Raw genomic sequence first — 27887 nt, 5'->3', positions numbered from 1 at the left:
CCGAAGTATTTATATAGTTTTATACCACAGTAATTTTCACAACATTATCAAGTTTTATGTTAGCCTATTCTGACATGAAATCTTAGTTCTACACGTATCGATTATCATCTCTAACATTTATTATGTTCTCTTTAATCATCTAAGAGTCTAATTACTTAGTTGTTATACTGCTGGCATATCAAAGAAACTTTACTAGAAAATTATATGAAGCGATCATTAGAAACTATTACGAGTTTGGTTTCGTGAACAATTTAATGTCATCTATATTATTGAATAATTCTGGATATTTATTTATTGATATGTTAAATACGTTTTCAACTATATGTTAACGTAACTAGAGGGCCTCCCATAAAGTTTGACACCAAACCCTAAAATTCTCAGCCACGACTCTGTTAACTTAGGGCCAGAAAAAACAAACTCGTTGTTTATCATATAAATATGTTTTATTACGTTGTACTAGTCATATTAGATAATTTTCAAAGACACGTAGAATATATATACTTAACCAAGTTAGTCGATAGTTAGTTTAACTAGTTAAATTGTGTTGGTCAATCGTTTCAGACTTTTTTCTAAAAAACAAATTTCAATTTAAAATCCATAAAATTTTAAAATAGTTTGTAACCTTTTTTCGAATATTTACAACCCAAAAATAATGCTCTATCTATCTATCATTTTATTGGGTCAATCAGAGAGAAAAATTAGAAAAATTTGTCACCTCTTTTTTTTTCTTTTTCTTGAATCGACTACCATCTCAGCTGAATCTTGTCTCATACCCCATCTAGATGCATCTAAGATAATAATGGGGCATAGTGCACGGTTGGTTGGGAAACTTGGGATAAACACAAACTTACCTTCGGGACCCACACGTTAACACCATCCTTCTCTCTCCCTATCCGATACCGTTTTGCCACGTCACATAATTTGCCACTTTCTCTCTCTGTTTTGCTCTATATAAACTCTAGTATGAAGTTATATACCTTCCTCTTCCAACCTAGTTCCCCCCACCCTCTCAATTTCACTTTCTCTCTCTAAAACCATCCGGTTTCCACTGAATCTGAAATTTCTTCCCGGTTTTTTTCTGTATCAGTTAACCTACCGACCGACGATGGAAGTTAACGGGGGTGGCGGTGGCTCTGGCTCCCGCTACCGAAACCGAAACTCTCCTTCATCAGAACGTTCTATCGGATTATTCTCTCGATCTCAACCAGAAAATACTAATGGCGATAGCATTTTATCATCATCTGCTGCTGACGATGAACTCGATGAAGATGATGTTTTTTGGACAGGTGATTTTTCTCAATCCAACCACAATTCCAATCAACAACCAGATAATAATTCATCATCTAAACGGAACAAGTACCAAATTGGTTTCAATCGGCCTGAAAAATTTGGTATTCTTGCTGCATTATCAGAAGATTACAAAAAAGAAACCCTAGCTAAACGACCTATACTATTTCCTTCTCCTTTATCATCATCATCATCCTCATCGTCATCAGCTTCAAATATGATTTCTACGATTCCTAAACCTCAAATCCCTAGAGAGAAGAAGAGAGAATACTTTCTTTCATTACCGTCTGGAAAATTTCACCATCAATCAGCTCCGGTTAATGTTCCGGTACTCTCAAAGGCATTAAGGATGATGAAACCACCAATTTACGAAGAAGACGATGATGATGAATATGAAGATGAAGAAGATGAAATGTTACCTCCTCATGAAATTGTTGCTAGAGGATCTAGTAGATCACCAAAAACAACATTTTCAGTTCTTGAAGGCGTTGGAAGAACATTGAAAGGAAGAGATTTGCGTCAAGTTCGAAATGCTGTTTGGCGACAAACAGGTTTTCTTGATTGAAATTCTTTCTCTGACCTAATTTTTGTTTAATCATCGTGTTCTTATTTCAACAAACCCTGTGTTTTTTTTTTCTTCTTAGACAGGATTTGGGGAAAAATCAACATAACTTTTGATCATAATAAAGTCAATTAGAATTGTTCTTTTGTTATATATGAACAAATTATAACTAGAAATGTGATATATAGAGCTTTTATACTTGAATCATTAGGTTTTAATCAAATTATTTTATATACTTGGTGGGATTTGTATGAATTTTGTTTCTGCCTATTGAAGCTATGCATCTCCAAGGATGAAGGTTTGGACTCTGAACTCAAATGAGCTCCTTTTTTTTGCTTCATTTTCGAAAATCATGCTCACTTATTAAATTAGCTCCAAACTTGGAAATTGTACATGTAAACATTTTGTTCTGTATCACAAGGTTCAGTTAATGAAGATCTCTTGGGTGAATTTTTTCGACCTTGCAGAATCATGGTAACAGGTAGAAATTGAACTTGTTTGGTCTTTTAATTACATGTTGTTTGTTAAAGGACATCTTTTTAAGGTAGACAAAGTAAGAAACAGAAAGTTCTTGAATAGACTGACTTCTTTTTTTTTAATTGTTCAGCGTGTCTCCAACCAAGGGTTGTTGGCTAATGAACTGACTTCTTATAAGTTTAGAGTACCACTCTGGGTATTAGGAGTCAATTGGTGTTTGCAAAAATTATAGGCAACACTAGTATTTCCATGAAATAGGTTTTGTATTGACATTTTGGTATTCTCACCTAAAGTGAAGTTTGAATTCAATCATTTATTCAATTTATGCCTCAATCTTGTACCAATAAGGGCAGGTCATGGGTGACTTTCTGTCTTTCTGATGTTGGCACGAATAGAAAAGGATATTACTCCACAAAGGTACATTTTCCTTTTCAATCTCAACTCCCTAAGGTATTTCTTTCCTTCCTGGCTTGGAAATTTCATTCCTTCAATACTTAGGATGCTAATTCGGCATTATTTCCATAAAAATTGTTCATTTTCTTGTAATTACTGTATAAAATCGTGTCACCTCATGACTTAACTGTTAACAATATGGTTTGGTTTCCGCTTTTGCTATCCACACCCAAGTCTACATATACAAGATTTTGCTCCTGGCAGGACTCTACGGCCTCCTTAAGTGGTCTAGACAGTTATTAAGTTTGAGCCTAGAGCTGTAGCCTAGGCTCTAAAGTCTAAACACCAATGTTGGGCTATCACAAAAATATGATCGACCCGACAAGTAGAAACAGGACTTTGGTAGACCATGTAAGATTGAGGTTACCCTTATAGTCCAGACTCTAGATATACTCGCGAGCAACGTGGTACTATCACAGAAATATGGTCAATGCAACAAGTAGAAACAGAGTTTTGGTAGAATGGGTATGAATCATTTACAGGTTGAAATTGTGGCAAGAATAAATGCTTCTTAAAGTTTCAGGTTTTCATATGACCGGACACATTGGACAGCACATTTCTATTTTGCAGTCACCAATTCAAGCATTTGATCATAATAAAAGCCTTCTTCAATCAGTGTGATCGAAAAAGATATCAAATATTATTGTGAGTATGTGACTTGAGTTTTGAGATAGGCTCATTGTGATGTTTTGTTGCAGAATTCTTGAGTTTTGAGATAGTAACACTTGTTTCCCTCTCAAGGTTCAATATCAGGATGACTTCTCCTTGAATAAATCATCATTCCAACTCTTATCTCCAGTAGAGAGAGAAAAACAAATATTCCACACAAAATCAGAAAAATGGTAGCAATAACTAGAAATGAAGAAAAATGAAATACTAGTAATAAGCAAGTCAGACTATTCCAAATGCCTCAATAGTTTGAGTTCATGATAGAAGAAGTATTATTTTCTTCATTTCACACATCTAATTGAATCATCATTCTTGCTACTTTACTTTTCTCTCTCTAATTTCTTCAAAAATACAAACTTGAAAATAGTTGACATCTGCATTTTAAAACTTTTTTTTTTTTTTTCAGAGAACAACAAGAAGGAACAAATAATGATAGGAAAAAAGGAAAAACAATATACTTCTAAAGGAAACCTTAAAGAAGTACTCTCCTAGTTCTAGAAAATAACTTCAGATTGAGAAATGAAAGGAACTACTGAGACATGGTATGAGGAGAAAATACAGCAGTGAGGATGGGGAAGTGTTGGTGCAAACCCTAGTTGGAGGAGAATGGTATAAATAGAACTCAGAATTTAATTTACTGCCAAAAATAACCTTGTAAACTTCTTAACCTACTGTAGAAAAAAGGGAGCCGTGATTCAATGAGCTCAAGCTCGTATAGGAAATTATGAGCTTGAGCCCAATGACCATTGATCTTGTTAGATCAATATATGACCAAATTTGTACAGCTGTACTTCTATAAATAGGTAAAAGTAATAAATAATGAGTCATGATTTCTCTCTTTAATCACAAAAATGCCACCATCTTTCCTATTCTTCTCTCGGGTGTTTTCCTTCTCAATATGAGATCTGAATAACAGAAGCTTCAAATTTTTTTTTTTGTTAAAAGGAAGTTTCAAAATCTTGGTATTCAATCCCTTAACGAGCCACTGCTTGCTTGATAGAAAATTCGAACTACAAAATCTTGGTATTCAATCTTGGTATTCAATCTTGGTACTAACCCTCCCAATCTTCATCCACATTATTTCATATCTTACCTTTATGATACTTCTCTCTGACATCAACAAAGAACTTGAGAGCACCATTTGCATCCTCCATTCTTCGATAAGCTAACAATTCTGTTTAATATGACACTCGGGATAGGGATAAACCCTTCTTCTGCATTTCTTCGAGAACGTTAAGTGCTCCCTTTGCCCGTCTTTGTTCTAAATGAATAGCCATTAAAGTGTTGGAAGTTAAAACGTTTGGAACTATACCATCTTCTCTCATATCTCTCACTACTATTTCCAAAAACCCAAACTGTTCAGAATGTTTCAGTGCACCAAGAACACTATTGTATATGAAAAGATTAGGTCCAATCGAGTTACCACTTATCAGTCTCTTTCCTCTTTCTCTTGAGCCACTCAAATATAGCCATTGCCCGCTCAAATTTCTTCTCTATCCCAAAATTTCTAATGGTACATGAGTAAATATTAAGTGGAAGTTCCTCCTCCTCCAAGTTCTCGAAAACTTCTTCAACATCATCGGCAGTTTTAGCAAACTGTAAACTTGCGCCTAATGCTCGAACATCAATCTTTTTACTCTGATCATCACTATGTAAACATGGGCTATGTTCATGCAAGGCCCATTCGCCAATTTTCATGAACAAGGCCCATTAGTATGTCCCATACAATAAGACCATGTATAAACTTATTGGGCTAAAGGTTTGTTGGGCTCATAAAACTCATTCATGTATTGAATCTATGGACACTAACTATGTGTTGACAACAAGGCCCATCTATAAGCATGAGGTGTATAGACTAATGAGGTGTGTTGTCTTGTCTTGTGTCTTGACACTTAATGGTCTAGTTGTTTGACACATAAGGGACACTTGTCTTGTGTCTTGACACCTAATGGTCTTGTGGCTTGACACATAAGAGACACTTGTCTTGTATCAAGACACCTAATGACACCTAATAGACTTGTTGCTTGACACATAAGGGGACACATGACACCCATGTAGTAACTTGTACAAACTCTATGATGGATTAGAGAATTGTATAAATAGAGATGGAGAATGAGATGGAAAGCTATGCTCTTGCTCATTAACTCAAGCTAGTATCTCCATCACTAGTGCTTGAAGAATAGAAGAGAAAAGAGTATACAAGTTCATCTTCTAGTAAGTAGAGAATTAAGGAGTTAATCTTATACAAGAAAGGAGCTTATATTGGTTCAAGTTAAAAGTTATTTCTAATCTCTACAATGGAGAAAGGTATGTAATTATTTCATGTTAATAATTACCTAATGTTCATATTTTCATATTGATTTTGTGGCAAACATGAGTCCCTAGATTCTTGTGTGTTCATGAGAAGATTTTGAATTGCTAACTTGTCTCATGAACACTACTTATTGAATGTATAACATGTGGTATCAGAGCTATGGGTGTGGACTTCATGTTTGTTCAAAATCGTTTTGGCAAATTATCGAATTTTAATCTATGTTTAGTTGCCATATTGGAAATATATTTTTGGAAGCTATATGAGTTGATTTTGAAACTTAAAATCTTTTGTATTAAGGAACTCATGTAGTTTCATAAAAGTTATTAAAAACCACTAATGAATTTTGGTTTGATTTAAGAGAACCTTTCTTTATGTGTTTTATCGCCTTATGGATTTTCGATAAAAACTAGCAAAGGTTAATTTTAGAACTTGTAAGGAGACAATATTAATGTTCATTATGTTGACTAATTAAAGTTTGGTTATAGTCAAATAATTGAAGTATATGAAAATTGTCTTTTATAAAAGTTTTAAATGAAAATTTGACATAAGAATAAAAGTTTAACCATGATATGTATAATTAGTAAAAAGGTTGCCAAAGTGACTTTTGAACTAATCTTACATATCTAAGAAGGTTAATTAATGTTCAAACTTATGTCGGATAATTTGCATTAAACGATTTCGATAACGTGTAATTTTTCCAAAGAAGAATTATAAGTTGATTGAATATTATTGTTAATGCTTTGTACCGTCTAATCAACTTGGTTCTTTTGCCCAAAGGTGATGAACTCTTTTGTGGTTAGACGATACACTAATGGACTCATTTATGTATGATATTTAAATGATGAATGGTATGGTATATATCTTAATTTAGACCCAAAGGATAAATTTTGATATAGTTAACTTGCTTATAGTATATTGTCTAAATGTTTGCAGTATCTGCGCCGATATCCCTACATTCGCAAGCTGCGTCTGTTCCCTTGCTTACTGGCTCAAATTTTTCAGAATGGAGCGAACATGTCAAGTTCACTTTAGGTGTTCTTGATATGGATCGAGCCCTTATGTCTGATAGACCTGCTACTCTAAATGTATCAAGTAGCACTGATGAGAAAAATTTGTTTGACGCTTGGGAAAAATCAAGGCCGCGGCTTTGGGGAATAAAGAAAATTCTCCAGGGAATAAATTCTCGAGGGAATCCAGATTTTTCTGAAAGTTCTCCGGGGAATAAATTTTTATGGGGAGTACAGAACACATTTTTTTGAAAATTCTGCTCCATCTCATCTGTTCTCTCTGCCACTTCATCTTCTCACCACCTCATCATCTCCTCCGACGAAGGTCACCGGAAGGCCAATTTTCCGGCCGGCAACTTTCAAACATATTTTTTTCTCTCTCCTCTCTCTCTCTCTCTAAAAAAATCGTAATTTTTTTTTCTTTCCTCTCTCTCTCTAGAACACAGATCTAGAGAGAGAGTGGAGACCTCCATTGGAGACGTTCAAGGAGTTTAACTTGGGAACAAAAATTGCATTGATTAATTAATTAGATATGATAGGTATATTACTTTTATACAATCTTGCTGCTTTAATTGATGAGTTCTTGAATCACAAGTTCTTGAAAAATAAGCTCAAATTTCAACTATTCTGGGTAATATACTACTATTATAAGTGTAGACCTAAGTGATCAAAGACATGTTAAAATCAAACAAAAAAATTCCCAAACCCAAAGAAGTGAAGTTAAATTACTAACTAGTGAATGATTTCAAGTGAAGACCTCGTCCAGTGAGGAAAATTAAAGGCGCAAGGACTGAGAAAAATAAGAGAACTATGATAGGTAATCGACACCCACAAAATCCCCCAGCATTTCTCTTAACGCCAGCCCTATTGGAGCTGCGCTTCACAGCCATTACTGATCAAAACCTAGAATGTTGATTGTTTGTTATTGTTGTATAGAGATCTAATGCCAACAGATAAAAGTAGTCGTTTATCTTCAGGGATGACGAAATTACATCATCAAAATTTGATGAAATTAAAGGTAAGAAAATGTGGAAGAATGATTAGAGAGAACAAAGGAAGAAAGAAGGAGAAAACAGTGAGAAGAATGAGAAAAAGAAAGGGTTAGATTGAGGTCGGAAAGAGGGAGATGGAAGTGAAATTGGGTGCCCTAGGTTTATTTGGGGGAAACTGACGAACTTCCTTCTCTTACTAAATAGTATCTAAAATAGTTTCTCTCTCTACCTTTTGATAGATCAATTACGTAAAATTTGGTTCAAATGGAGGTCTCGAACAGACCTTCAAGGGTCTGTTCGCAGACCTCCATTGGAGGTCCGAACAGACCCATTGAAGATCTGTTCGGATCTCCAATGGAGGTCTCCACTCTCTCTCTAGATCTGTGTTCTAGAGAGAGAGAGGAAATAATTTAGAGAGAGAGAGAGAGGAGAGAGAAAATAATGTATATATTTTTTTTTATATGTTTGAAGGTCGCCGGCCGGAAAATTTTCTGACCGACGATCTTCGCCGGAGAAGATGATGAGATTGAGTGAAGATGAGGTGGTAGAGAGAGATGATGAGATAGAAGAGCCTTCTAAAATTAGAAGCCCCTTAGCAATAAAAAAGAAACATAAAAGTCAATCTTATTTGACTAATTTTAAGAAAAGTCTTTATTCCCCTGAGAATTTTCTTTATTCCCCAAAGCCGCGGCCAAAATCAAACAGACTAAGCATGATGTTTATGCGAATGACTATTGCAAGCAATATAAAGTCATCGCTTCCTCAAACTGATAATGCTAAAGACTTCATTAATGCAGTTGAGGAGAGATTTCGTGCAGCCGATAAGTCTCTAGCTGGCACGCTAATGGCTCAACTCACTACCATAAAGTATGACGGTGTGAGAGGTATGCAAGAGAACTTAATTGAAATGACTAACATTGCGGCGAGACTTAATGGACTTGGTATGAATGTAGAGGAGCCTTTTTTTGTTCGTTTTATTATGAATTCCTTGCCTCCTCAGTATGGACCATTCCAGATGAATTACAATTCACTTAAGGAACAATGGAATGTGAATGAACTATCTAGTATGTTAGTTCAAGAGGAGACAAGGTTAAGACAACAAGAAAGTTTCTCTACTAATCTTGTTTCTCAAGAAGTGAAAAGAAAGAATTGGAAGCCCAAGAAAGGTAAAAAAGTTGTCGCACCAAAGAACCATGAACCTGCTTTAGCTCCCCAGGTTCATATTAAGAAGAAGGAATTCAGATGTCATTTTTGTAGAAAGATTGGACACTTTCAGGCAGATTGTCCAAAGCGTAAGGCTTGGTTCGAAAAGAAAGGTGAGCAGTTAGCTCTTGTATGTTTCGAATCAAATCTTGTTGAAATTCCTTCTAATACTTGGTGGCTCGACACGGGCGCTAATGTTCATGTTTCTAAAACGATGCAGGGCTTTGTTTCAAGACGAAACCCAAGTCAGACTGAACGTTTCATTTTTATAGCAAACCAGATTTCCTCTGAAGTTTTATCTGTTGGAACCTATCGTTTAAAACTTGATACTGGTTGTTTTTTGGATTTGTATAATACTCTTTTTGTACCAACCGTATCTCGTAATCTAGTTTCTATGTTTCAACTAGATCTTTTGGGTTATAAACTGTCTTTAGGAGATCAACGTTTTGAATTGTATAAAAATAAATGTGTTATAGGTTCTGGCGTTTTATATGATAAACTTTATAAAATCAGTCTTGATAATCAGTTTGCTGAATCTATTTTAAGCCTGCATCCTAATGTAAGTTTTGGAATTGAGCATAAAATAAATGAGAACTCTAGCAACTTGTGGCATAAAAGATTGGGGCATGTCTCCAAAGAAAGAATGATGAGATTAGTGAAGGATGGGATTTCGTCAAACCTAGACTTCACCGATTTCGGGATGTGTGTCGATTGTATAAAAGGAAAGACAACAACACACACCAAGAAAGGAGCCACAAGAAGCAGAGAACTTCTTGAGATCATCCATACTGATATTTGTGGACCTCTTTCCACTGCATGTATTGGTGGAGAGAAATATTTCATCACATTTATAGATGATTTTTCACGTTATGGGTATATCTATTTGTTACATGATAAATCTCAGGCAGTAACTGTTGTTGAGATTTTTATCACTGAGGTTGAAAGACAATTAGATAAAAAGGTGAAAATCATCAGGTCAGACAGAGGTGGTGAATATTATGGAAGGTATGACGAATCGGGACAACATCCTGGTCCGTTTGCTAAACTCCTAGAAAAGCTTGGCATTTGTGCACAGTATACAATGCCAGGAACGCCTCAGCAGAACGGTGTTGCTGAAAGGCGTAATAGAACTCTAATGGATATGGTTAGGAGCATGATGAGCAACTCTACTTTACCCATTATGTTATGGGGTGAAACTCTTAAAACTGCTGCATATGTCTTAAACCGAGTTCCTAGTAAGTCAGTTCCTAAAACTCCTTTTGAGTTATGGATTGGTAGGAAACCCAGTTTAAGGCACTTTCGTGTTTGGGGTTGCGCAGCAGAAGCTAGAATCTATAACCCACAAGAAAAGAAATTGGACTCAAGAACTATCAGTGGGTTCTTTATTGGATACCCTGATAAATCCAAAGGGTATAGATTTTATTGTCCTAACCATACCACTAGAATTGTTGAGACTGGCAATGCAAGATTCCTTGAGAATCATGAGAATAGTGGGAGTATTGAACCACGAAATGTGGTTATTAAAGAAGTAAGGGTAACTGTTCCCATACCCTTACCTATTGAAAATATTGTTGTTCCTCATGAAAACTATCCAACTGTTGATAGTGAACAACAATTGATGGACCCACAATCTCATGATCCAGTAGAGTTACGCAGATCTCAGAGAATAAGGAAGTCTGCGATCTCTTCTGATTATTTAGTATATCTTCAGGAATCTGAATATGACATTGGGACAAGTAAGGAAGATCCAGTTTCATTTTCACAAGCAGTAAATAGCAATAATTCTTCTAAATGGATTGATGCAATGAATGAAGAGTTGAAATCTATGAAACAGAACAAAGTCTGGGATCTGGTTCAATTGCCTGAAGGGTGTAAGAAAATCGGGTGTAAATGGGTCTTCAAGACCAAACTCGACTCTAAAGGCAAAGTTGAACGATATAAAGCCAGACTTGTTGCAAAAGGTTTCACTCAGAAAGAAGGCATTGATTATCATGATACATTTTCGCCTGTATCAAGAAAAGACTCATTTAGAATCATTATGGCTTTGGTGGCTCATTATGATCTAGAGCTTCACCAAATGGATGTGAAAACAGCTTTTCTAAATGGGAGTTTAGAGGAAGAGGTCTACATGGAGCAACCAGAAGGTTACTCAGAAATGAGTATGGAACATATGGTGTGTAAATTGAATAAGTCAATATATGGACTTAAGCAAGCCTCCAGACAATGGTTCCTTAAGTTTAATGATACCATTGTGACCTTCGGATTTAAAGAAAACATTGTTGATCAATGTATATATCAGAAGGTCAGTGGGAGTAAGTTCATATTTTTGATTTTATATGTGGATGACATACTCCTAGCCACTAATGATCTTGGTCTACTGTATGAAACCAAGAAATTTCTCTCTAAGAACTTTGAAATGAAAGATATGAATGAGGCAAAATTTGTGATCGGGATCGAAATTTTTCGAGATCGAAAACAAGGTCTACTTGGTTTGTCTCAGAAGAGCTATATCGAAAAAGTTTTAGAGAGATTTGGCATGAAGGATTGTGCACCGACTGATACACCAATACAGAAAGGAGATAAGTTAAGTCTCATGCAATGTCCTAAGAATGACTTGGAAAGAAAAGGAATGGAAAGTATTCCTTATGCTTCTGCAGTAGGAAGTCTTATGTATGCGCAAGTTTGTACCCGTCCAGACATTAGCTTCGCAGTAGGAATGCTTGGTCGTTACCAAAGTAACCCAGGGATGACTCACTGGAAAGCAGCAAAGAAGGTGATGCGGTACTTACAAGGAACGAAAGACTATAAGCTTACTTTCAGAAGAAAAGATAATCTGGAAGTAATAGGTTACTCAGACTCCGACTTTGCTGGATGTACTGATAGTAGAAAATCCACTTCTGGATATGTGTTCCTATTAGCTGGAGGAACGATATCATGGAGAAGCATTAAGCAAAGTATTTATGCATCTTGCACAATGGAGGCTGAGTTTGTGGCATGTTATGAAGCCACAATTCATGCTTTATGGCTGCGGAATTTTATCTCAGGACTTGGACTTGTCGACTCTATTGCCAAGCCGCTGAGAATTTATTGTGATAATACAGCCGCAGTATACCTCTATAAAAATGATAAGTATTCGAACTCACGAGGAAGCAAACACCTTGAGCTCAAATATCTTATTGTAAAAGAGGAGGTTCGGAAACATACAGTAATTGTAGAACATATTAGTACCATGTGTATGGTAGCTGATCCACTAACTAAGGGTTTGGTATCTAAGACCTTTAAGGAACATGTTGCAACGATGGGTCTTAGTAATCCTTGTATCGTAGTGGATTGATATGTATGTAAGTTTCTACAAATACTAATTGAGATCTCATGAATGTTATGTTTCCAAATTCTTGTTTACTCATATGTGCATAATCAAAATGAGTGAAAGTGACAAGAATAGTCTTGATTAGACAGGAATAGTCTTAATCAGACATAGCTGAATTGAAACAAAACCACTTGTGTACTTGGTTTTGTATCTAATCTCCAATGAATGGTAATGTTAGGAAGTTGCTAATGTCGTAGTACATGGAAGGAAATATGTCGCTTTAAGATATATAACCGCTATGACTCGCACTAGTAGCCTACCTGTTAATGAGATTGTGTTCACTAGATATGAATGGAGTTATTTTTAAAAAATGCGCGCATATATGTTTTTGAGCCTAAGCCTTAACCAATACATTTACTAAAAGTTTTAAATGATCTTTGAAAACCTAAAATTTTGTTTTCAATTGTATGGTCCAAGTGGGAGAATGTAAACATGGGCTATGTTCATGCAAGGCCCATTCGCCAATTTTCATGAACAAGGCCCATTAGTATGTCCCATACAATAAGACCATGTATAAACTTATTGGGCTAAAGGTTTGTTGGGCTCATAAAACTCATTCATGTATTGAATCTATGGACACTAACTATGTGTTGACAACAAGGCCCATCTATAAGCATGAGGTGTATAGACTAATGAGGTGTGTTGTCTTGTCTTGTGTCTTGACACTTAATGGTCTAGTTGTTTGACACATAAGGGACACTTGTCTTGTGTCTTGACACCTAATGGTCTTGTGGCTTGACACATAAGAGACACTTGTCTTGTATCAAGACACCTAATGACACCTAATAGACTTGTTGCTTGACACATAAGGGGACACATGACACCCATGTAGTAACTTGTACAAACTCTATGATGGATTAGAGAATTGTATAAATAGAGATGGAGAATGAGATGGAAAGCTATGCTCTTGCTCATTAACTCAAGCTAGTATCTCCATCACTAGTGCTTGAAGAATAGAAGAGAAAAGAGTATACAAGTTCATCTTCTAGTAAGTAGAGAATTAAGGAGTTAATCTTATACAAGAAAGGAGCTTATATTGGTTCAAGTTAAAAGTTATTTCTAATCTCTACAATGGATAAAGGTATGTAATTATTTCATGTTAATAATTACCTAATGTTCATATTTTCATATTGATTTTGTGGCAAACATGAGTCCCTAGATTCTTGTGTGTTCATGAGAAGATTTTGAATTGCTAACTTGTCTCATGAACACTACTTATTGAATGTATAACACACTAAATTCATTTCCATTTTTGCAAGATTTTCTTTTCCTCACCATCATATCACCCAGACAACCCTCTCTCAAATCATGACATTGTTTATTAACTAGGATTTGGGAGGAGAATACGGCGAAGAGATGAATAGAAAGACGATGGCAATTTTGTGATTAAAGGAACAAAGCATGGCTTATTGTTTATTCTTTGAGAGATGCTAGAATCACAAAAAATTTTGACAAAAAAAGGTTCCCAGCTGATGTGGCGGTTGTGATTTTCATCTCTCAACGGCCTAGATTTGGTCAAAGTTTGAAACCACACCCGCCACATCAGCTGGGAACTTTTTTTTGTCAAAATCTTTTGTAACTTTATCATTTCCCTTATTCTTTTTAGAGTAGCAGCTGTACAAATTTTGTCTTCTAAGATCTAACAAGATCGATGGTCCTCGAGCTCAAGCTCATAATTTTCTATATGAGCTTGAGCTCATTGAATCACACCAAAAAGGGAATTTTTTTTTTTTTTTTTTTTTTGTGAAAACAAAGACTATTTGGGTGCTCTCTCTCTCTCTCTCTCCATACTTTAAGAGTAAATCTTCCAGAGATATTCGTTGCTTCTCCGGTGAATGGTCCTCCCTTAGCCGGATTTCTTTCTTCGTTATAATAAAAGATTGGGAGAATTAATGAAACCCCCACTTTTGATAATGCGTTTATTGAAACCCCCCACTTTTATTAGTAATTACTGAAACCCCCCACTTTCGTTAGATTTAACGAAAAATCTGGGTTAATGCTTGTCTATTTACTTCACTGTCCTTAGTGCTTGTGTATTTACTTAACTGAAACCCCTACTTTTATTAGTAATTACTGAAACCCCCCACTTTCTTTAGAGAGAGAGAGATAATTTCGAGGCGTCTCTCTCTCTAAAGATTGTCGAATCCAGGTAATACATCTCTCTCTCTCCCTCTCTCTCTCTATCGTACTGATCGAACTACCCTTTAATCGAATTAGGGTTCTTCGAATTGGGGGTGAAGTCAATACACAATTTCTGCAATTTCGAATTGTTTCTCTCTCTAAAGATTGCCGATTGGAACTACATTTATTCGAGCTAGGAATCTTCAAATTAGTGGTGTACTTCATTAGAACTTCTTCAATTTCGAACTAGGATTATTCGAATTAGGGATTTGTCCAACTAGGTTCCCATTTTTGTCTGAAATTAACCATTAATTTGTTCCAGTAAAACAAAAGGTGGGGGTTTCAGTAATTACTAATAAAAGGTGAGGATTTCAGTAAACGCATTACCAAAAGGTGGGGTAAAACGTAAGAGGGCAAGTAAGTAATATTGAAAATATCAAAGTTAAATCTAACGAAAGTGGGGGGTTTTAGTAATTACTAATAAAAGTGGGGGGTTTCAGTAAACGCATTATCAAAAGTGGGGGGTTTCAGTAATTCTCCCTAAAAGGTTATTATCTCTCCGTTAATAAGTTTCTAGGGTTTCACAGATCCAGTTTATGTTGTGTATGATGGTAGCGGTTTGACTTGTTGTGTATGATGGTGGCGGTGGTTTGAACGAAAGAGATGGTGGTGGGTTGCGTTCGTGGTTTTGGCGGTTCTCTAGTGGTTTCTTCAATGGTGATGGTGGTGGTCTGTTTCGTTGCCTAAGCTGGTGGTGGTTTCATAGTTGGGCCATGGTGGTTTCCGAGTAATGACGGTGGTTTTCTCATAGTGATAGCGGTCTTTCAGGGGTGGTGGGGATTTTCCAGCGATGGCGACAGTGGAACTCTGGTTTGGAGGGATTAATGTTCAAGTATAATAAATTTGTTAATTTCTATATTTGTCGACCTTTAGGGTCTTTTCATTCTCGATCTTAAGGATCTCTTTTTTTTACCTTTAGGGTCTTTTCTTTGAGTCAATGTCTTGTCAATTCTTTTCCCTTCATGAAGCACTTTACATTCGAAAGTTCAGTGAACTTTACTTATATAACTCTCATGCAGTTCTTAGAGGAATAAGAATTATCTACCATGTAATATGAATGAGATTATGGTTTACTAAAAAAAGACTATTTGGGTGCAAAAATCATATTCCAATTTTTTTTCTTCTCTAATCTTCTTCCTCCCACTACCACCACCATTGGCCGCAAACCAACAGTCGCCAGCCCGTCACCATTCACCATCATTTCTGATTCTCTCTCTCTCTGTTTCTTTCTCCTGATTTCTCCTTCTACCTGATCTCTCTCTGGTTTCCCTTAGCCAGCAAGAACCCCTGGCAAAGGGGACGACGCTGGAAACCCTCAGGGGAAAATAATTCCAAACTAGAATCCCTTCGCTTAGACAAACGGTTTCCAGAACGGGAAACCCTTCCTCTGCATGAAGGAGTTCCAAGATCGAAACTCCTTCGTGAAGACAAAGACTCCCCTTCGCCGGGGTTCCTGCCGGTGAAGGGGAACTAGAGAGAGAGATAGAGGAGCAGAAAGAATCATAGGTGACGGTGGCAATGACAAGTGGTGGTGGGACGGCCTATGGTGGTGGCAGGAGGAGAGGTCGAAGAAGGAAAAAAAATTGAAGGTTGGCAGCAACAGAAGTTCGCTGACAACTTTGTTGGAAGCAAGTGAAGAAGAGGTTGTGAGATTTGAGAAACAAAAAGAAAAATCCTCCAAAGCAGCAGCAGCCTCTATCTATGCAAGATCTTATTTGACATTGTATGGAACACTGTAGTTGGTCTATGTTGCTGCTCCATTTGGCTCTTTGTAGAAACTCTGTTACTAGCTTAAAACAAGTTGTACAAGGCTGGTGGGCGGTACACGTGAAAACAAATAGAGTAAAATCGTCTAGTCTCACTTGTTATTCTTTCTCGGCTATTAATGACACGGCTATTAATGACTCGATATGTTATTTGAACAATTTATTGTTGTTTCCCCTGATGGAACCCCTTGTAGATAGAAAGGGCGATTGTAAGAGTATATCAAGAAATCCTCCCCTAAATGTAGAACATATTTAGTGGTATGAATGTTAGGTTATAAATATCAAAAGTTAAAGTAATGGTCTGACACTCTTCAACAAAAAAAAAACTAATATCCATATATGTTGAATTCTCTTATCTAAATTTTGAAAAATGTCATTGATCATATAAAATTGGTATCTCAATGAAAGACCTCATCATCCATTTCTTTTGTTTTATTGATAATACAAATCTCTATCTTCACCATAATAAAAACTTATGTAAGCCTTTGATTGATAAAAATGCACGAGATGTTTATCTAAAACGAAAATAATAATGATCATCAGATAATTCATAATTAGTTGACTTTATGTCGTCATATCCGAATTCGATTTGGACATTATTTTACTAATATAATACAAATTTGACAAGTGCATATTGATAGGCATAAATCTACTATAGAACAAGTGCTACTGTTCTAAATGTGTGATTTAATTGAACTCATAAATATTTTATGAAGGAATCACCTGGAACATATAGGATGATTTTGAAAATACAGTGTATAAAATTCTGAAAGTCGGGCCTATAAATACGATAATTCTGTTCATTGTGTCTACCTAAAGTGTGAACTGCAAAAGTCATTCCTTTTCTGCCCTATTGAGATTTAATAATGGTTAGGGTGATTGTTAATTTTAGTCTACATTTGAAAATTTAGAGAAATTGGGGAGAACTAAAACATTGTGAGTGTTAAAGTTCGAGGTTTGGGAACAACACTTACCTATTGCATTTGAAAAGGAAGAATGACCCTTATTTACTTGTGATGTAATTGTAAATAGGGGAATTTTATATACACTCACCTTGTGATGTAATTGTAATTAGGGGAATGTGATTTTAACTTCTCTCTGAACTCCGATGAATGTGATTTTAACTTCTCTCTGAACTCACCATGAATCTTCACCCGAATTCGGACTGAGAAGTGAGAAGAAGATAGGGAAGCAGAACAAGTTTCACCCGAACTTGGCCAGAGGGTTTTGACCAAAATGTGAGTGTAAGTGACAAGTGAGTGTATTTGGGTAAAAATAGATATAAGGTGCGAGTGTAGATAACGGTGGGTGCATAGGAAAAAATGGTGAGTGTATGTAACATTCCCTTGTAATTAGATAGTTGGATACCTATCTATGTTTGATCTCTTTTTACAGGCAGTTTCACAATGACATGTTCAAGGAACAAAAATGATAACTTGTGATGTAAGTTGGAATCAAGCGTGGATGGACTGGATTTAACTCCCTTTAGAATCCGACGTGAACGGCCTAACCGGCTTAAGGGAGCGCCAAATGGTTTATGAGAAATAACCCCTTTGCCTTTCCTTCCATGTAAATATGAAACAAGATAGAATGTAATACTTGTGTAGATAATGAGAAATAACCCCATTAATCGGATCATTTTTCTTCTATTGCCATTTTACCAATTACTATCGAAGAGTAGGACTAGATTTCTTCATATTCTGAATAACTCAAATGCAAAAAACACTTGAAAGAAAGATAGAAAGGAGATAATCTTGAAACTGCCTTCAAGGCTTTAACAGGTAACATGCAATTCAACAAAGAAAGATAAAGAAGAGTTAAAGCCTATGAAACCTGTAAGATTTCAAAGAAATGATGCAACTTGGAGTGGTTGTGATTCTGTTCTGTAATAAACAACCAATACCTAGTTTATGTCCTTCTGAAGATTAATCTTTTACCGAGGTCCGCAATATCTTCACATCATGGATGGGTCTGAAACAAAGATCATATTTATGTGTCAACTTGGTTGCTTAATACCCAATCAGGGAAACGTTAAACATTTAGCTTAATGTAATAACAGCCATGATATTATTCTAACTCTACTGCAACGTACAAGAACACAAAACATATTGCGCTTTATGAGACTTTTTTGATGTCCTCTACTTGCTGGGACAGGAAAAGTTAATTTGAAGGATTTCAGTATACATAGAGACTGTTGTTTGCTAACCATGAACTGAATTTTATCTAAAATCAATGTTCTTGTGAAATTCCTACTATACTATTTGGTCGGAAAAATGACAATATGGTTATAGATCACTCATGCTATATTCATTTTTTTCATAAGAGATTGACGGGGTGGGTCTCAAGAACTCGTATGTATGTCATAATTGTGAAGAACGAAGACAAAGGCCAGAAGCATACCTGTCGGTGTTATCGGTTTGAACACTGCCTAGTCTTTTGATGATCTCCATCCCTTTGCTGACTCTCCCAAAAATTGTATGCTTTCCTAGAAAAGCACAATAAACAATCCAAAAGTTCGTCAATATCACAACACTACACCTCTAAATGTGAGAAATAAAAGGAAATTTTTCAAGAATTGAAAAAAGAGAAGGTCTCGTTTTGTCCAGGCAAAGGAGTTAAACTTAGACGGTTTCAATTTTGAAATATGTGTTCAGAAAACACTGATACGAGTGGTCTTGCAAGATAATATTACAAACACTAGAAGAAACATAATATGATAAATAAGCAGGAGCATGTTACCTGTAAAATGAAGTTCATGTATGAATTATGGGGACCTCAAGAAAAATTATTGAGATAAGAAAGAACGGAAATACAAATTTAGAGCTATGTAACATGGATGCTACTTTTAAATACTTTTTTTGCAGCAGGAGAAACTCATCCACTCTTTTCGTTTAACCCATTCACGTGAACAAGTATAATGTGAAATTTGTAAGTACAATCTTGTGTGAACAAGTAAAAAAGAAGACCTAATGTTTCCAATCTTCGCATCTGACATGCTCAGACCCGTATCGGATAAAGATACCATATTTCAATGACTATCAGAATATGTAAAGGATTTCAACTCGTCAAACTTTGAAAGAGGCAAGCATAGGAAAACTATCTAAGAATTTGAATAATACTTAGGAGAAATAGATTAAGTATTACCATCCAATGATTGAGTAGGTGCCAGGGTAATGAAGAACTGACTTCCATTTGTATTAGGACCTGCATTTGCCATGGAAAGAATACCAGCTCCGGTATGCTTCAATTCTGTTTTTATCTCATCTTCAAATTTTGAGCTGCACAGTTAACAAAATCTAAGTAAAACAAGAACATATTCGACAAGATACCGCGAGCACTGCGCACGTGGCATCAGAGATCAGATTAATTCAGCATGGATCAGCAGAGCAAGACATGGATAAGCCCTAATCCTATTCACATGATAAGGTACATTATGTACAAACTCACAATCTTTACTAAGTTCATAACTTCAATTTTTCCCAAAAAACTTTTGCGTTCATGTTGGCGTGAAGTCGGCAAAAGATACCCCTATTGGCCTATTAGACTCTAATAACAAATAGTAGTAAATTTCTGAACTTCTAACACTTCATCTTCTTTAAGCAGATTGTAATTAACCCAAATTTTGCTCTTTTTATCTACAAGCAAGCCAAAATGCTGCAGGCAAAGAATCAAATTCTAATGCCTTCATTAAATCAATAGTACGAAAACTAAGAAATTTTACCAAATTAAGAGAACAGACCTGACAAAGCCCTTAATAAACCCTAGAAAATTTATAAAAGAAAATTACCCGTAAATGGACTCTCCACCTCTCCCTGTCCCGGTTGGATCTCCACCTTGCACGATAAAATCCTAAACCCCATGATCAAGACAGTAGAATGAACAGAAAAACATAAGAAATTAGACAGAAAAGATGCGAAAACTTCAATCTAGCAACAGTTTATAACAAATAATACCTTGATAATACGGTGAAATTTGACATCATCGTAGTAACCCCTTCGAGAAAGTTCCATAAAGTTTCTGCAAGTTCTTGGGGCATGCTTATAGTATAGCTGATCCAAGCATCCAGTGTTAGAGAGAGAAAGAGGGTTTAGAAAACAGTATGTAGAGAGAGAGAGAGAGAGAGAGAGTACCTCGATAGTGAAGGAACCCATGGAGGTCTCGACGGTGACCTCCGGTGCTCCTCCTTCTGCACTTCCCCACATCCTGTTATCTGATTTTCCCCTTTCCGGTTCTCGTCAACCAAACCAGTAGAGCAAACTGAGTAGAAACTGGAGAACGCAACTTACGCAAGCGACCTTCGTTCGCTGCAGTTGTATACCGCTAAATACAAGTTCCACAGCCGGAGCCAATCATATTTGAGTCCAATCTGCAATACAGAAGTCTCAGGTTCGATTTCATATAAGTGCAAATCAAGATCTATTGAATTTGGGTTAAAAATAAAGCTGTTAAGTTATATAAACTTTAGCCCAGTAGTTTAATTGGGTTTCAGGCAATGTAATTTAGTTAGATTTTAGATCTGTTTCTGTAAGAGTTTAAATTCGAGTTATCGTGTTTATCACATCTTTTCTTTTTGTAGTGACTATCATTGGCAATATCCCAAAAAAAAAATTCTATTTTTTGGGATTAATTTTGTTTCGCCCTTAATTTGTGACCAACTGGTCATCTTGGATCCCTATAAGTGTTCGACAATTCGTCTTGGCCTCCAGAGCAAAGTTCGTCTTTTTATCGAAACTATATATCATGATATTTATGTTTTATTTTTATTTAATTGTCCTCTGCTTCACCTTCTTACCTCCACATCATTTCTCCCTTTCCTCCACCTCATTTCTGCTTCTTCAATCTAATGTTGCTATCCGAAGGTCATTGGCCAGCCGACCTTCTGTCAGCGGCTTTCGCATAATAAAAAGTAAAAAAATAAGAAATTCAAAGTCCTCCCTCACCTACCATCCCACCACCATCTTCTCCATCTTTTTCTCTCTCTTCATTTTTTCCTCTCTCCATCTTTATCTCTTTTCTCTTTCTTTATCCCCCTCTCTCTTTACACTGTTCAGATGAAAGAGAGCTCTCCTTCGCTCCCAATAATTCATCTGAGAAGGGGAAGAAATCATCTCCCTTGTCGGACGGTCTGGTTTGGGGAACCCCGAAATAGACGAAGAAGACCAAAAGAAAATTTTCGGGCTCAGAGGTTATCCATAAAAGACAGATCTCTTTCTTTGTCTTGTTTGGAGAAACACTCAACAAGTCTAGGAAGACAAAGATTTGTCTTCTTTATTTATTGTTTAAGGTTTCCCCAAATTAGAAGAGCAAGTTCTGCAAATCGAGTTTGCAGAAAAGAAAAATTAGGATTTCTCTATGTTTATTTTAAAAGCATTGGAATTAGATCTTGTTAGAAAGAGAAACAAAAATCATTTCTAGATAAATTTAAAGAGAATCGGGCATATAATGTAAAATTATAGGTTATTAATGTTTAAAGAGAAATTAAAAAAATTTGTTAAACAAAAGGATATTTTTAGTCTTTATAAATATTTCATTTGTTGTTTTTATTTCACTATTTTGATATTGTTTTGACTCAAATACCTAAACTTTAGACAAAAGTTAGTCCATTTCAGGATATAGAGTACAAACAACAAAAGAATTTCTCCTAAACTATCATACAACACAATGATTGATGTCAACAACTGGTAGCCCAGTTGGTAAGTGCATGTACTCTGCAATGCGGATGTCCCACGTAGAAGTTGGCATTAAGCCATTTAATTTCGTCGACCTTTAGGCGAGTAGTATTTTGACAGTTATCGTGCTTATCACATCGTATCGATGTATCAATGCCTTTGTATTGAGCATTGTAGTCAATACTAAAAAAAACACAATGGTTGACCAAAGAACAAGTCTGAGGGGACTCGAACTGGTCCTAATCCGTGTTGTGCTTGAACAACACCGACTCAGGGCAGTCAGTGTGCCCTCAGACTGTCTAGTATAAGCAGTATGAGGGTATTGGAGTGTGCCTAGAGTGGAGAAGGGCATGAGCAAAAAAGTGGGGGGCGCCTTTAGAGACACCCAAGGTCAAAATGTATACATCTCATGTGCACATGCTTGTGATAAGACATAAGTCAACTCTGCCTGAGTCTTGAGATGGATATCACAAAAAAAAAGGTCATTGATCCATTAAGCAATATTAATGGCTAGAGGTGGTGTTGTACTACTGGTTGAGTTGTATCCGGTAATACAAGTTGTGTAGCAAAAGGGATCTTGGAGAAATTGCCATCTGAAGCTTTGTTCTCACCTTCCTCCCTATGACCCCTTCAGAAGTTAGTTAGTCTCTTACTTCCTCCATGTTTATTTTTCTTCTAATTTGATTCCTCTGTATCATGACTTAGAATATGAAAACATTAATTTGAGCTTTTAATGTTAGTTTTTCTGATTAAGTTCATGCTATGGAAAGTAGATGCTTTATATGGTCCAGAAAGAGTTTCTTCCTCTTTTCGCCCTTTTCCTAATGTCCTAATAGTTTATGTTCCGTACGTGGAGGTATTGGATCGTTTTTAAATCAAGAAAACCATTGCATTCTTGAGATTCTTTCTCTCCGCAAGTTGTTTTAAGTTGCAGTTTTTTTCCCATGTATTGGGTGAATCTTAGACGCCTGTATGATTTCATGTTTCCGGTATACTAATATAGAAGGTGACTTTGATATTCAGTTACGTACAATCATGGTTGACAATATTGATAAAATACTAGAAAGAGACAATCGGTGTAAAATGGTTGATAAACCTGCAATTATGCAAGATTTTCATCTCAAGAAGCAGTCCAGGCGCCTACACCGACCTCTATGGGTGAAGAATGCCAAACTTTTGTGAGTATGCCAATATCAACTTCCTCACAATAACATGAGTATTAATTCTTATTCTGGCTTGGGAACTTTCTGAATGCTTTGATTTCGTTAAATAATGTGAATATATTGTCTGGTCATAGAACTCCTACCTGTTTTTCAGAAAACGATCATCTAACTGGCCCTGTTCAGGCTTTTTGATACTCACATGAATGTTGATACGTCTCTTGCTCTTTTCGCATGGTGCCTCTCGAAAGGACATGAAACCCGTTTATATGATAGTTTATGCTAAAAGGGATTTTCATTAGATACCTATAAACTTAACCACTTTCAGATTAGCTATACTAGTTATCATGTTCATAAGTTGGCATTCCAATATGAGGAAAGTGGAGATGGATGAGCATTAATGATGAGCAGCACCGACTCAATGAGGCCCCATCGATCAATTGATGATGATGATTATGGTTTTATCCTTTACAAGAAAACACTATCTATGATTTTGGACCCTCGACTCTCTGGACTATCACTCTAGTAGTGTTGCCTATGAATTTGTGAACCCTTTTGGTTTATTTCTAAATCTATTTCGGAACTGAATAACATTTTCTCTATTTATTACAGGGCCGTCTTAACAGTTCTTGTAGTTTTGCTACTGTACATAATCATAGCCGCTTCTTGTGGAGGCATCACTCTTCCTTCATGTCGATCTTGAATATCGAATTATTTAGTTAGAGGTCAGTTTGGGTTTGTTCACATAAGATTTTAGTTCATTTGTGTTTGTTCAACTTGGAAATATGTTATAATCGATATCGATCTTCTCTGTGAAAGAAATTGAAGCTTTCTTTGGTAGAATACGTTTTATAATGAGGTTTCCTGCATTTTATACTGGTTCGTTACTCGTAGTCATTCCATTGTATATTATCACTCTTCTCTGTAAAAAAGAAGAAGTAATAATCTTTTGTATAGTTTTTCTATTGAATCATATTTGTGAAAGTTGATCTTCAATCTGCCATAAGTTTTAGTTTCTTTTCAGTATTAACAAATATCCCAACTCCCCTTTACTGATTTTATCATTGGGCTGAATCCAATCTTTACTCATTTGTGTCAATATTCAATAGTTCTTATGATGTGACAAAATTAATCTTTAACCTTGAGAGGAAAAAAAAACAGATTCCACCTTACACCAATTTTTGCTCCTTTTGTTATGTAGTGGGATGTGATGTCCACTTACCATCTACCATCTTATATGTGCCTAAATCATTGCCTGCCATTTTTTGGACCCCATCTTCACACACTAATAATTTTAGGTGAAACAACGGTGCTACGTGCATGAAAGAGTTTGATTTAATTTGTAACTTGATGAGACGCTTTCACTAAAAGAAAAAAGAATTACAGGTTTGAGTACAACCTGACTATTCTTTTATCTGAGTGAATCATCATGTCATAAATTAAGTCAAGATCTTTTGTACACTTAACATTTTTTTAAGTTACATAACCATCTAGCATCTCTTTAAGGTTTTATGAACTTCTCTTTACTTTTTTTCGTAAATACAAATAGAAAAATTGTTCGGTTACACCTAAAAGTGAATGCAACGGAGGAGTTTAACTCGGTGTTACAGAGTAAAGAGTGTGATCAAACAAAACTATAGCTTAATTTAGCAATTTACTTATTAAAATGAAATTGAAGTTAGGTGGGAAGAGTTAATTAGCATCTTCCAAATGGGGAAAAAACAGGGTTACCTTTTTGTCCAATATTTCAGAATACCATCTCAGTAGGACATCAAACAGAGAACCTAGAAAACAACTCACCCAATTTCATATCAGTCTCAGATTTTCTCATGGCAACTCTTCTCATATCTCCCATGATTTCCTCTCTTACTGTCCTACCCATCATCAAAATCACCCCAAATTTCCTCCCTATCACTCTCACCAATTCAAGAAGACAATTCAAAACTCAAATTACTTGTAAATTTAATAGCTTCCTAGATCTAAAACCCGAACCGAAACAAGAATTTTTATCCATCAACCTATCTCTCCATGACAAATACGATCGCGTAAAATACGATGTTATCATCGTTGGTACCGGCCCAGGAGGTCTTCGTCTAGCCGAAAGAGTCTCTTCATATGGAATTAAAGTATGTTGTATTGATCCTTCACCTCTCACAACATGGTCTAATAACTATGGAGTTTGGGTAGATGAGTTTCAAAGTCTAGGCCTTGAAGATTGTTTGGACAAGAAATGGGCAATGGCTAAAATCTATATTGATGATCGAAAAGCTAAGTATCTCGACCGTCCTTACGGGCGAGTTAGTAGGAATCTATTGAAAACAAAGTTGGTAGAAAGTTGTGTTTCAAATGGAGTGAAGTTTTTCAAAGCTAAAGTATGTGAGATTTTGAACCAAGAATTTGAATCTATTGTTTTATGTCAAGATGGAATTGAATTAAAAGGAAGTTTGATTGTTGATGCAAGTGGGTTTCAAAGTTCTTTTGTGAAGTACAATAAACCAAGAAACCATGGATATCAAATTGCTCATGGTATATTGGCAGAGGTAAATGAACATCCATTTGATTTGGATAAAATGGTTTTAATGGATTGGAGAGATACCCATATGGGTAATGAACCGATTTTACGTGCTAATAACAACAAGTTCCCTACATTCTTATACGCAATGCCAATCGATCGGAATTTGATTTTTCTCGAAGAGACATCATTAGTGAGTAGACCACCTTTATCACATAATGAAGTGAAGAATAGGATGGTAGCAAGGTTAAGACATTTGGGTATCACAGTGAAGAGAATTATAGAAGATGAAAAATGTCAAATTCAAATGGGAGGTCCTCTTCCTACTATACCACAGAGTCTAATGTGTTATGGTGCAACTGCAGGATTGGTTCACCCTTCAACTGGATACATGGTAGCTCAAGCTTTGGCCCGATCGACAGTACTCGCGGACGTGATCTACGAGTGTTTAGGGTCCACTAGGATGATTAGAGGGTCTCAATTACATCAAAGAGTTTGGGATGGATTATGGCCATTGGATAAGAGATGTAGTAGATATATTTATTGTTTTGGAATGGAGACTCTTTTGAAGCTTGATTTGAAGGGAACGAGAAGGTTTTTTGATGCTTTCTTTAGTCTAGATCCTTATTATTGGCAAGGGTTTTTGTCTTCTAAGTTGAGCCCTAAGGAGCTTGCTTGTTTGGGTCTGTCTTTTTTTGGTCATGCTTCAAATTCCTCTAGGTTTGATATTATTACCAAGTGCCCTTTGCCTTTGGCCAAACTTATGGGAAACCTAGCTCTTGAAGCAATTTAGTTTATAGATGTTTTGATTTAACCATGGCTTTGGAACAAGTAATTTCAATTAGAAAATCCCATAATCTTTTCTCTTGGCCAATTAAGGATGTTGTCAATATTTTTTTGTAATATTATCGGACAGATGAAGAGAGAGATGAGGTGAAGAGAGAGGGGTGAGTTGTAGAGAGAGATGAGGTGGAGAGAGAGAGAGGTGAGGTGGAAATAATTTTTTTAAATGTTTTAAATTTAGAATTATGAAGAGTAATAATAGCATTTACTTGAAAATAGGGGGTCATATTTGAATTTATGAAAAACAGCGAGCCATAAAGGAAGCTGGTCAGAAAGTAGGGGCCATTAAGGAAATAACTCTTTTTTAAATTGAGCTGAGGCTGAAATTTTAATTTAAAAAATATTTTTTTTCAGCCTAAGACAGGTGGGGTTGGAGTTGCTTTTATACATTTAGTACAAAATCCAGTGGTCATAGGTTCGATCTATAAATAAATGTTCCCTAATTCAATCTCATATTGATTGGATGACGTTGCTAGATGAGAGAAGAAATTATCTTCTATATACTTGCCACAAGAAGGGATAAAGAAAAAGTAGTAATTCTCTACAGAAGAGGATGAAGTTTGAATGACCAACTTTCAACAAAAAAATAGTTGGAATGACCAGCACAAAAAATATTTAGAGTTTTTGTGAAAATAAAAGAGGGAAGAAGAAATACACTGGAAATATAACCAAGAGATGGAGACAAGAATAACTAGATTGTATTCTTATGTTTGTAGAGATTTCTCTACTTTGGTACCTTCATACTTTGATTAATTGGTACATTAACTAGAAACCTCTTTATATAGGTCTTTGAAGATATACATATCTAATACAAGAGTTACATATAATCAATGGTATTTGAATATAAATAATGGTGGAGAACTTATGGTGGTGGGAGTTACAAAGTGTGGTGGTCATCCGCCATAAATCAAATATTTATAACAAGAGTGTAATTTTTTATGTTTATTCTTCACATAAATTCTCTCTTAAGACATATTGCTCTAACAAGAAATCTTGTAACAATAGTATTTTGGTAAAACAATCATAATTGCTATTTTATTGTTATTCAAACATTTCTTCAAAAACAATTGTTCTAAAATTCACTTTGTGGATTGTGCCCTGAAATCAAGGGTGGAGTCAGGATTTGAAATCACACTTAGCTAACCTAAAATTTCTATAAAACAAGCGGTAGAAAAGAAAATTTAATTTACTTACAATTAGTTAACTATGTTAATCAACAAACATGTACGTGCTTTTTCTTCAAAGGTCATTTGATAATTTAGAAAGCTGAAACTTTTATTAACCATAAAATTATGAATTTCTTTTATTACCCATAAGAATAATGGATTTCTTAACAATGATTTAAATTGCAGAGATTATCATTAACGTAGTTTTGTCATCCTTATGATTCCATATTTCTGTGGTAAATGTAGTACAACTTTA

General features: G+C 35.7%; 3 protein-coding genes and 1 non-coding gene across 4 annotated transcripts; 2 read left to right on the top strand and 2 right to left on the bottom strand.

Annotated features, from left to right (window-relative positions):
* The first annotated feature begins 990 nt into the window (after positions 1-990).
* LOC147550042 (uncharacterized) lies at positions 991-2025 on the top strand. The gene has a single exon (XM_086672380.1). The coding sequence runs from the start codon at positions 1106-1108 to the stop codon at positions 1850-1852; it is 747 nt and encodes a 248-aa protein (XP_086528506.1). The 5' UTR covers positions 991-1105; the 3' UTR covers positions 1853-2025.
* A 1635-nt stretch (positions 2026-3660) lies between these two features.
* Positions 3661-3769, bottom strand: LOC147550041 (small nucleolar RNA Z266). The gene has a single exon (XR_015239053.1). It is a non-coding gene; the product is annotated as a small nucleolar RNA Z266 (small nucleolar RNA).
* Positions 3770-18007: 14238 nt separating this feature from the next.
* Positions 18008-20752, bottom strand: LOC147550040 (Cyclophilin-like peptidyl-prolyl cis-trans isomerase family protein). The gene is made up of 6 exons (XM_086669747.1): positions 20412-20752; positions 20235-20330; positions 20069-20130; positions 19426-19559; positions 18682-18766; positions 18008-18252 (listed from the first exon to the last, which is right to left on the bottom strand). Exons 1-6 carry the CDS (start codon positions 20481-20483, stop codon positions 18207-18209), a joined length of 495 nt encoding a protein of 164 aa, XP_086525873.1. The 5' UTR covers positions 20484-20752; the 3' UTR covers positions 18008-18206.
* Positions 20753-22379: 1627 nt separating this feature from the next.
* LOC147550039 (capsanthin/capsorubin synthase, chromoplastic-like) lies at positions 22380-26540 on the top strand. Its single transcript, XM_086672058.1, has 3 exons — positions 22380-22586; positions 22974-23128; positions 23723-26540. Exon 3 carries the CDS (start codon positions 24940-24942, stop codon positions 26413-26415), a length of 1476 nt encoding a protein of 491 aa, XP_086528184.1. The 5' UTR covers positions 22380-22586; positions 22974-23128; positions 23723-24939; the 3' UTR covers positions 26416-26540.
* Positions 26541-27887: the final 1347 nt, after the last annotated feature.

Source organism: Eschscholzia californica, unplaced genomic scaffold, assembly GCF_041429995.1.
Source record: "Eschscholzia californica isolate CP2 unplaced genomic scaffold, dmEscCali1.0.p SCAF_3, whole genome shotgun sequence".
In the NCBI taxonomy this organism is placed as follows: Eukaryota; Viridiplantae; Streptophyta; class Magnoliopsida; order Ranunculales; family Papaveraceae; genus Eschscholzia; species Eschscholzia californica.
Note: the sequence above shows the minus strand (reverse complement) of the source record. Positions and strands in the feature narration are given on the sequence as shown.

Bases quoted from the DNA above. Each gene is read 5' to 3' on its own strand.
- LOC147550042 (XM_086672380.1), top strand. From the start codon at position 1,106: ATGGAAGTTAACGGGGGTGGCGGTGGCTCTGGCTCCCGCTACCGAAAC.
- LOC147550040 (XM_086669747.1), bottom strand. From the start codon at position 20,483: ATGTGGGGAAGTGCAGAAGGAGGAGCACCGGAGGTCACCGTCGAGACC. The intron at 20,331-20,411 runs GTACTCTCTCTC...TGCTTGGATCAG, and splicing joins TGGGTTCCTTCACTATCGAG to CTATACTATAAGCATGCCCC. The intron at 20,131-20,234 runs GTATTATTTGTT...CATGGGGTTTAG, and splicing joins AATTTCACCGTATTATCAAG to GATTTTATCGTGCAAGGTGG.
- LOC147550039 (XM_086672058.1), top strand. From the start codon at position 24,940: ATGGCAACTCTTCTCATATCTCCCATGATTTCCTCTCTTACTGTCCTA.